The following is a 10653-nucleotide window of genomic DNA, read 5'->3' as shown; positions in this document are numbered from 1 at the left end:
TCCACACACGACGATGATTGGTGGTGTGTGGTCTCTTGTTCCAAATAACCAGGACCAGTTTTGCCATTCCGCTCCGGCCGTGATCTTGATTTTTCATTCAATGAAAAAATGTATATTTTAGACGTTATGGGAATAATGTTTTAGACGCTATGGGATTAAGGACCCCAATTACTTACGTTAAAAAAAATACCAGGTTTGGTAAACTATCAGCATAGACAAGTAAGAGAGAAGTAAGTAAGTAGAGAAGTAATATTATTTCTCTCCAGCCATCATACAAGACCAATAGATGGAACACTTACAGAAGATGATGGCGAAGATGATGGTAAATGACAGCGTGTCGTCATCATAGAACGACAACAAGTTATAGTTCTATGGTTTGTAGTTCTATGTTTATAGTTCTATGGTCGTCATATGCAATCAATATTGTTACGAACCAATATTGTAACATTATTAACATTTTTTGTAAAATGTTAATAGTTTAGTAAGAAATAAATGCATTTTCAAAATTTTATCAAAATATGTTCATAAACAAGCAAACTAGAACAGTTTACTTGTTCTCCTCTCCTTACACTCTTATTCACTACTTATTCTCCTTACACTCCTAGTCGTGTGGACATAGCAATTGTCTCCCGCCAGTGTGAAAAATAGTAATCATCTGTCGTGTGGAGATCATCATCGCCTTCCACGAATGAGGCAAAATTCTGACCTTTTCCCGCGGCCGTGTGGACAATATCATCGTCTTGCGCAATCACAGAATTATTCAGACATAAAGTTCTGGAGGTTGTCTTGGGTAGTTGCTTAAACAGTGTGTGCACTGCACATACTGTATATTACTACTGTAAATATAAACATACAGTATAGTGTACAATTTTGAACGGTGTTTTTGACCTCATGGGTAAAAACGAAAAAATAAATTAGTCCTTCGTCTAAGGTCTCATCATGAGACTTACATTAATAGTTTATTACCAATATAGGAAATTCGCTAAAACTGTAATATGATAACTGTATAAATCATTGTTATCATAGAAGATTTCGGAATACCAGGGGTGTCGTCGACGTCATTTGAAAATAATTCAAAATTATCTGCACAAATCGCAGTACACAACAAGAATATTTCTAATTTATTTATTTCGATTGTTCACTGTCCATCAATATACAATATACGTACATATGTGGACATAGATATGTGGACTACTGTCATATCTAGTCTACTTGTCTTAAATTAGTATTTAAGTTTGAGCAAAGGGCTTCATCAATAAAAGTCGATCTGCATAAAGTCAGCCATTATAATTGAAATTGAGAAGAGTTTGCAGCCTGCACTGTCTAGGTAGGTAGGTAGTCCGAGACTGGAGTCTAAACCTTCGCTAAATCATCACGATCTTATCCCCTGGCGCTGCGGAGTGGGGGAAATGATTCTCCCTCCACCTCCCCTCTAGACGGCGTCCAAACAAGCCCGCGTTGTTTTACATGCATATCATATACCTATGCTGCAGTTTTTCAATAAGTTAAAAAATGAATATTTATAAAATTAAACTGTCATAAACTAACCTAACCAACCAAACATGCTGATTATATAAAACATATATAAAATAATCGAATGAAGGTTTACTAATCGAAAAAATAGTTCTGTTGATAAAATAAAATTATAAATGCCTTGAATTCAATTTTAGAATTTATTAATTATGAAATTAAACTGTCATAACCTAACCAAACCAACCAAACTTGCTGATAATGAAAAATCGAACAAGGTTTACTAATAGAAAAAAAATAGTTCTAAAATTATAATAGCTCAAATTGAATTTTATAATGTTTCAATTAACAAATTAAACTGTCATAACCTAACCAAACTTGCTGATAATGCAAAAATCTCAGAGAAAAAGTTAGTGCTACCGAGAGGATTCGAACCTGGTACCTTCAGATCCTCAGCCCGGCACGTTATCCATTAGACCACCGGGTTACAAACCGTATCGTTGCGGTAATGGTGTTCCCTCAGCCAATAGAATGCTTCCCCCACTCCGCAGTGCCAGGGGACAACATCGTGATGATTTAGCCAAGGTCTAGTTACCCCGAGTGGTGTAACTACTTAACTAACTTGTTCTTAAATAACTTAAACAAAAAAAAATACTTAAAAAACTTAAATAACTTGTTCAGCACATGACACGCATTACAATACACTTTCGCGGCATATTGAAACACCATGTAGACCGAGTTGTTAATCTAATTATTAGCAAATTTACTGTTAAAAATACCCCCGCCACAGCAAACCTGCCGACTAAGCGAATTTCCATTTGTCTGAATAGATTTTCAGTTAAATATATTTTAATAACATTAGGTTTAACGAGTACCTAGGTTTGCTGCTACAAGGAAACTAATAAAGTGTGTTTTTTTAGTAAAATATTGATAGCTTAGTACAAAATAAATAAATTTGCCAAGTTTGATCAAAATATATCCATAAACAAGCAAACTACAACATTTGACAATATTCTCCATAAGAATAACATGGGAATTTTAAATTTAAAATTTTTTAAATTTTCTCCGTTACAAATAACCGAACAAAAATACTTTAATATACTTAATTATTTGTTTTTTAAGCTCTTTAAAAAGGTCTAAAGAGAAATTGGGAAATTTTGTGTTTTGAGGGTCAAAAATGAGAAAAACCTATTTTTACCCCATAAAACCCCCCGTAAAGCCCCGTTCCCATGGTCCGATCATGCTGGTTCGCGAACTCATTCAAGTTTATCCCGCTTTACACCTTTAACACGTTCGCTACTGCAATAGTACGAAATTTTCCATTCACATGGACCAGCGACGCACATATGCGACGGCCGGTTTCCACCCATGGACTGCCGTCGCATATATGCGACGGTTAGTCACATTAAAATAGACTGCCGACGCATATTTGCGTCAGGGTTCTAATGTTATTAAAATGCTTATATCTTTGTAGTGGTCTATTTGAAGGCACTGAATTCCCTGCAGTGGTCTACAGAGATGTCTGACGCACAACTGCGTCGCTTGGTATGTGGATATGATGATTGGCGACGTCATATAATAGTTGGAAAAACTGGTCTTTACTTTTCTGCATCACTGTATGTATGTATGCAGTATGTATGCTGCATTATCCTATGTAGCTTTTTATATTTGTTCAGTTATAAACTGTTCTTGAATAATCTGTTTATTTCTTTACTTACTTTCACCTTAAAACACAAAAAAATGAACTGTCGCATATATGCGACGTTTAGTCTATTTCAAGAAAACTATGATAATTTTCATTATTGTCTTCGCTGTAGACCGGGCGTCGCAAATATGCGACATTACAAAAGGTTATAAAAAATACAAATAAACAAGAATAATTGATTTACAAACACCATTGTAGCGTATTACAATGTAAATGATCGCTGTTTTACAGGTTTTCGCCCGTGGTCTGTGTGTACTGTTATCCAAGTGACAGTCGGTATATGTGTAAGATTCAAATGTATACCTCGGTCTGTGGCAATGACCGCGGCGTCGCATATATGCGACGCTCAGTAGCGAACGTGTTAAACCAAATTTCATCAAAATCGGACCAAAATTACTCAAGTTATCGCGTTCACGGACGTATATATATATATATATATATATATATATATATATATATATATATATATATAAATCTATATATATATATACATATATAAAAATTTTAACGAATGGTGTTTTTGGCCTCTGGGGACATCAAAATGAAAAAGTAAATCGGTCCCGGGTCTAGGTCTTACCGTGCCACCTACGGTAATAGCTATTTCCCTATAGGGAAATTCGCTAAATAGTGGGAAAACCACACTGAGCTATAATAATAACTGGAGTAACCATTCTGTGTTTTAAAAACGTACCACTGTTTTTGCTGGTTTTGTTTCAGAGTTTCGTTTTGTTAGGTTGGCCGGGTGATCGGGTTGGTGGGACTTGTCAAATTAGAGGCAAAATCAAGATGGCGTCATCCTGTTTTGTTGATGATAGTAAACAAAAATCTGCCAACTCAACATTATGATTGCAATATAAGTTTATTTATTTATTTTACGAGCAAGAGCAACCCATTTTAACAGGATCATAAACCGATGGTCGTTATTTAATCAAATGCAATAGGGCTATTGGCCTAAACCAATATCTCCAAACCAGGAAACTTGACTAGCCTATTTTCACCAAATAGCTTGAAAAGAGGTAAATAAGTTAGTATTAATTTACTATCAAACAAAAACAATTTATAATGTTTCAAAATAACTTAAAAATACAGAGGTTTTAACGTGCCATAACTTAAATAAGTTTTTGATACAAGTCCTTGAAATAACGGATAACATAACCCCAAATAAATAGTATGGTTAGGTTCGAATGAATTGGAATTATTTGACAGCATCCCACCAACCGATCACACGGCCAACCTAACAACACGAAACGCCAAAAACAAACCAGCCAAAACAGTGGCCACTGAGCTAGTGACAGTGGCACGTTTTTCTCTAACGTTTAACCAGAGAGTAGTGACTCCAGTTATAATCTATTATCTCAATGGAAAACCAACGGCATTCACCTAGATTGCAATCTTTTGTTGTCTTTGGATTTGTGAGTTTATGTCGTGTGGTGGTGGTAGTGGAGCGAGTGAGTGTCGAGAGAAAAAAAGAGTTGCTTGAGCTTGAGCTTGGGCAGTGGCTATTCGCACGTCAGACGTGCGCCGCTACCACGCACGTCTGCTCCAAATGACGTCACATTACGTTCCTAATCTAGTAACTGTTATAGCTGTTTGGGAACAGGTTGGACACAAATATATCCTAGTATTAGGTACGGTAACGGTAATACCTCATATTAGCCGAAATCGAAACGGATGGGATAAACTTCGTAAAGAGAAAGGTAAAAGAGTTGAACAGAGCCAAAGAGGTTATAAGCAGTCGAAAATATAGGTGCTGGCCAATAATAAAATGTGTATTAGAAATACACATTAGAAGATTCAATACCGTATAGGAATCGTAAAAAACTTAAGCCTAGGCCAGGCCTGATGTTAGCCTACATTACCTTTACCATATCAACGGCTAGGCCTATAAAAGGTATGGCCTAATATTGGTAGGCCTATGTTGGCCTAGATAGCCCAGAAGTAGGCTAGGCATTAGGATAAAATATTAGTCAATCACCAGGCTGTCATCGGCTTAAAGCTTAACATTTTACAGTGTTAGATGTAAGAGCTTACAAGTAAAATCTTAATTAAGTAAATCTTAAGTAGATCTTAGTTAAATCTAAATTTTAATGTTGGCCTACTTAAAATCTTATTATTTTTTATTTGGCCGCTTTCCCAAGCTTTTACTTTCCTTGTACCACTGTGTATGCATCTGTAAGTCAATTAATAATATTTAAAATTATCATTTGTGTGTGTGTTTTTTTTTTTGTTTTTTTTTACTTTTAACACCTTTCTTTCTGGCTCCATCGATTGTTCTTGAACGTTTCAATTCAAGGCTTCTTAAAACCTCAGAGTACGGTAATTACTCTGAGTTAAAACTTAGAAGTACAGTAACTGAAACTGAAACTGAACGTTCTGAAAGTTCTCGTTGCATTATTTTGTAACTGGAACTGTAACAGAGTAACAGAAAACTGGAACGGGAACGGGCTGTGGAGCATTTTGACGTGCGAATAGTCACTTCGTTGAGCTTGACAAGGACAAGACAGACCACAGCACAGACCAGTAGACCACAACTAACAGAAGAACAGAAGACAACACGAACACATCCACCCGGCACCCACACAAATGTAAAAAAAGACTGACTTGGTAAAGGTAGAAGATTTAAAGTTTTTATTGATTCATTTTAATATCGCGTCACATATGGTTCTTGTTGAAGTTGAAAGCAAAGTTCCATAGTTTTATCTTCGATTATTTGAATAAGTTACCTATTGAAGGTTACCAAAACAAGGTAGGGATCTAGGCCTACTTGCATATCGGACTAAAACTTTAGGTTAATTTATGTATTCCTATGAGGAGATTTTTGTCAGGCCTAATTAAATTATGCCCAATGAACCTGAGAAGGTGGTTATGAACAATATTTTTGTTTACAACGTAAATACGTAAGTCTCATCCTTCTTGTTAATTTACTACTCTCCGTATGGACTCAGAGCCAGTTATGGCTGAAGAAGAGTTACCTAATGATGCATGTACAGATAAGGACAAGAAAAGTAAAAAGTCCAAGAAAAGCAAGAAAAGAAAACATTTGTCAAGTGATAGCGAATCCACTACTTCCCCAAAGAGGCTAAAGAGTAAAAAACACAAAAAGAAGTGCAAGAAGAAACATAAACATTCCAAAGATAAGAAGCATAAATTAGAGGGGACTATCCAAGTAACTAAGCCTGAAGCTGAAGGAGACACCATAGTAGGACCTGAAATCCCAAAAGAGATTCTCGAGAAGTCTCAGACAATGGCTCCTCTGTCCAAAGAAGAATGGGAGAAAAAACAGAACACAATCAAACGTGTTTTTGATAAGACAACGGGTAGATCAAGGTAAGACTAACTTAATATTTGGTTTCGGTTTTTTTCGTTATTTAGCCTAGTTTGTTTTTTAAAAATTATAGTTATTATTTACAAACCTAGAGTACCGGTAACTTATAACTTAGTTAAGGTTCCCTACAATATATCACCTGGATTTCCCCGAGGATTAGGCCTACTGGATTTTCAGCATTACATTTCAACATAAAACAGGAAAATTCCTCTTGACGTATTGAAAAAAATGTATATAGTTTAGTTTTTTTTTTTTTTTGTAACTCAACCCAGATTTTTTTGTTTACAGAAAGATACCTGTAAATTCAGCTGAAGTCTGGTAAATTTTCCAGCAGTTTTGCAATAGTCTTAATACGAAGCTACTTTCCGTGCACAAGTTAGGCTTGCCCCGTACAACATTGCTATAGGCTCTCAATTAAGCTACCTCCCCTCTCCCCCACACATAATAGACTCGCCCACCCCAACGATGTTAATATTTCATTAGTTTAAACTTTAATCACCTCAATTTACGACCTAATATTGTGTAGAATTAATTAATTAGCCTAATGAAGATCTATTTCAACAGAGAAATATTGTGATAGTTCAGTTACTGTAAGAGAAATTAGCACTAGTGTGCTACCTGATAAATCAAAAACTGGTATGAGTTAGAGTACCCTATCTTATTCCATGTTTTCAAAGTGGCGAAATGATAGATAAATTAGTAAGGTTAAACAGTGTTTTGATTGTATATACGGATTGTATATTTCTTACTCTGTACATTTGTTGCTGGTAGTGTGTAAAAAGTATTGTCTGGCTATGTGACTCATCCGAGAAATGTGACTCATTCCCCCCATTGTTGCTTAGTTGTATATATATGTTTTTGTGTTTTAAATGTTTTTAATGTAAATAAGACGCAATCAATCCAACTTTGTTGGTCAAGGATGAAGTAACCAAGTATCAAGTAGGTAAGTAAGTATCAAATAAGTAAGAAAGCTAGTGATGTGGGCCGGGTAAATACCCAGTGGGTAGGTAAATATAAATTGGGTATTTACCCGGGAATTTACCCCAGGCCAGGGTAAATACCCAAAAACTGGGTATTTATAATTTGTATTAAAGTTAGAGAAGATTGAGATGTTTTATTGTAATTATAACCCTGTAAGGATAGTAAAATGATGATAAAATGTGTTAAATAAAATTTCATATGGTCACTACTAGCATTTTACTTCTGGGTACAATCGCTATAAATACCCAGGTCTGAGCATAAAGCATAACCGGCATAAATAACCTGGTCGCATGGTTGCACTGCTCTTGACTTCGTATCATTTTTTAATTTCTATGATAGATAGATGAATTTATTTTATTGAAAGTGAAGAAAAATAATTTGCAAAGTAATAATTATTATTTATAAATACATGAAAATTTAACCTAGTTGTGGCCTAGGCGTGTAAACAATTTAAGAAAATAATTAAAGTTCAATCTGTAGGATGGCAGTATTAAATAAATGATATTTTTGTTCTAGATCTTTTGTTGGTATCAATGGTATCAAAATAATAAAAAAAACTAATTTCATAAACTTGTGATACAAAACATTAAAATCTATAGCACAATAAATCTTTCAAAATTATATTAAGTTAGACCAAAAAACAGGAGATACATTTTTTTAGTAGGTTTATCCAAATATATTATTGTTTCCAACTAAGCGGTAACACAGAAAAGTTTAATTTCTTTTAGTATTCTGCCATTCTGCCTTAGGTCTGTCTAGCCTTCCATGCCATTTATACGATAAACATTTTAACTATCATAATTTAATAACAGTAGAAGTAGGTTTAGGTTCACTATTTCTCTGATGAGGTGTTGTCTTGATAATAAACGAAACCCCATTCTTATTTAAAAACTTAATGTTTTATTTTAAAAAGTCCTAAATCATTAAATAAAAGTTGTTGTATTAATAGTCAAAGATAAAAGGTACTAGCAAAGCTTCAAGTTACAGTAAAAGATGTTATAGACTATCCTAATTTTTCATGTAATGATAACAATAACATATTTAGGGGTGAATATAAATGAATTCCTATCGATTTTATAAATACCCAAAATACCCGGGTATTTATGGATTTTGGGTATTTACCCGGGTAAATATCCAGGGTTTTTACCCTGAGTTTTAAATACCCGGGTATTTTACATCACTAAAGAAAGCTCAATACTTCCAATCCGAGTCCGGAACAAATGGCTAGCTATGTATTTGTAAATTGATTCACCATTTTACAGAAAAAAATACATGGTAGGCTATATTTATAACAACCAGTGTTTCCTCACGACCAAAATAAAAACCCCGCTTGACAGGTCAAAGAAAATCCTGTTTTATCTGTTATTTTTACATATCAGCTCTTACTGGCTTATCTTGCTTTCACACCAGTATGGTCAGGGCTTATTTTGCTAGTTACAGTAAGTCAATCAGCAGTTTTGCCAGTATCAGGAGTTGAGTGCAGTTGGTTCTCTTAGTTCTCTTGTCAACTGCCTTTTGTAGGTTGAAAGTGGGTTGTACGATATGGAGAAAGAATTGACCTATTTACAAACCAGTGGATCTTAATGTTTCTTGGTGGGTGTACTTTCTTTGTAGTTACGACATGTCAAGCATAAGTAAGCCACTTATTTTTGATTGTGAAGTCACTGTGTCCTCTGAACACAGATAGCAGACTGAAACTATTTTTAATGTTGGCCTTCAATTAGTCTGGATAAATGTTCCAATCTGGACCGGGACCACACTGAGTGTGAAAGCGGTCAGAATCAGATGCAGAAACACTTTAATCAAGATTTACATTATAGGCCTATAAATACAGAGGGGGGCGTCAATATGTACACAATTTTGAAAAAGTTATAAAAATGCTCAGTAAATGAGTAGTAACATTTGTTGATTATAAATATCTTAAATTTGTTTTTAAATGTCTTTAGTATAATTTAATTCCTACAATATCTTTAGGCAGGAAATTAAAAAACCTTGACCTGCAGCTGTAGGGTTTTTACCATAAAACTAAATTATGTCCCTGGATGGCCGAAGTAGCTCCTACAAGGACGGGGAAGTCTTCGGCCAAGGTTTGAAACCAGCATGTTCAGCTGGGATGCTTTGATGTAGCTTGGGTGACAGTTTAACGTGTAAAAGTTTCTGCATTAAGGCGCTTAGTTAGGTTGGAAGTTAGTAACTTTCGGCAAGCTCTAGCTCCTTCCCTGGTTTTAAGTTTTCAATTAAATATTTTATCTTGTAAATGCTTCTGGCATTTTGCCAGTTGTAAAAAATTTTGTTAAATTCATAATTATTTTCTTAACACTGCACAAGGAATGATCTTCAGGAGGAGGAGAGGCCATCTCTGTCTCCCCACAGCATTACAACTAATGTCATTAGAATTGCACAAATTTAAATTCAACTTAGCTAATAAGAGTGTAAAATACATATATGTTGACATTTTCAGGCTTATCAGAGGTGACGGAGAAATCATTGAGGAGATTGTAAGCAAAGAAAGACATCAAGCTATAAACCGCCAGGCTACTCAAGGAGATGGTGACTTCTTTCAAACCAAGATTAAAAAGTATGTTTGATATCCATTAACTTACCTGTTGTGTGACATAATTGTACCCTTTAGAGTTTGAACAGTGTTAATAAAATGCAGATTGTGAATGAAATGTTAACTATGACTCTGTAAAAGTTTTTACCACCCTGTAGTTATGTCAATAACAAAATTAAGTTTAAAAGGCCCATAACTTACTGCCAACTGCCTTCAATAATTTTTCACTTTGAAAATCTTACATACAGCACTAGACACAACTACTTCCATTGCAGGAACCTTGCATACTAGCCTAAGCGAATTTCCAGTTTCTGTAGGCTAATGGATATTACCCAAACAGGTTCGTAACAAACTGAAATTTACACTTTTTTTATTAATTTTAGAAGACGAACACTTAGTTTTGCTTCTAAAGAAACACGCAGGGGTTTTGTTTTGATTAAATTCCAAATGCCTACCATGGGTCAGCAGGATTGGCTTTGGAACTCGCTAACCTCATGTTAAATGCCCTATCTTCAAATTTGGTCAATGAGCAGAACTTGCTAAAGCGCAACCTACATTGGAAGCGGAATTTGACGGTCTGAGCGGGTCTGCGCGAGTCTGACAGGGTCTGCCAGAAAC

The 10653-nt window shown here is 35.1% G+C and overlaps 1 protein-coding gene across 1 annotated transcript; it reads left to right on the top strand.

The window, feature by feature from the left end:
* Positions 1 to 5692: 5692 nt before the first annotated feature.
* Positions 5693 to 10159, top strand: LOC129005633 (ADP-ribosylation factor-like protein 6-interacting protein 4). The gene is made up of 2 exons (XM_054434593.1): positions 5693 to 6502; positions 9943 to 10159. The coding sequence occupies exons 1-2, from the start codon at positions 6111 to 6113 to the stop codon at positions 10067 to 10069; spliced, it is 519 nt and encodes a 172-aa protein (XP_054290568.1). The 5' UTR covers positions 5693 to 6110; the 3' UTR covers positions 10070 to 10159.
* Positions 10160 to 10653: the final 494 nt, after the last annotated feature.

Source organism: Macrosteles quadrilineatus, unplaced genomic scaffold (genome assembly GCF_028750875.1).
Source record: "Macrosteles quadrilineatus isolate MER2022 unplaced genomic scaffold, UCM_ALF_1.0 Scaffold_28__1_contigs__length_1566739, whole genome shotgun sequence".
NCBI lineage: Eukaryota > Metazoa > Arthropoda > Insecta > Hemiptera > Cicadellidae > Macrosteles > Macrosteles quadrilineatus.
Note: the sequence above shows the minus strand (reverse complement) of the source record. Positions and strands in the feature narration are given on the sequence as shown.

Coding starts and splice junctions, on each gene's coding strand:
- LOC129005633 (XM_054434593.1), top strand. CDS start 6,111: ATGGACTCAGAGCCAGTTATGGCTGAAGAAGAGTTACCTAATGATGCA. Junction 6,503..9,942: donor AAGACAACGGGTAGATCAAG/GTAAGACTAACT, acceptor TGACATTTTCAG/GCTTATCAGAGGTGACGGAG.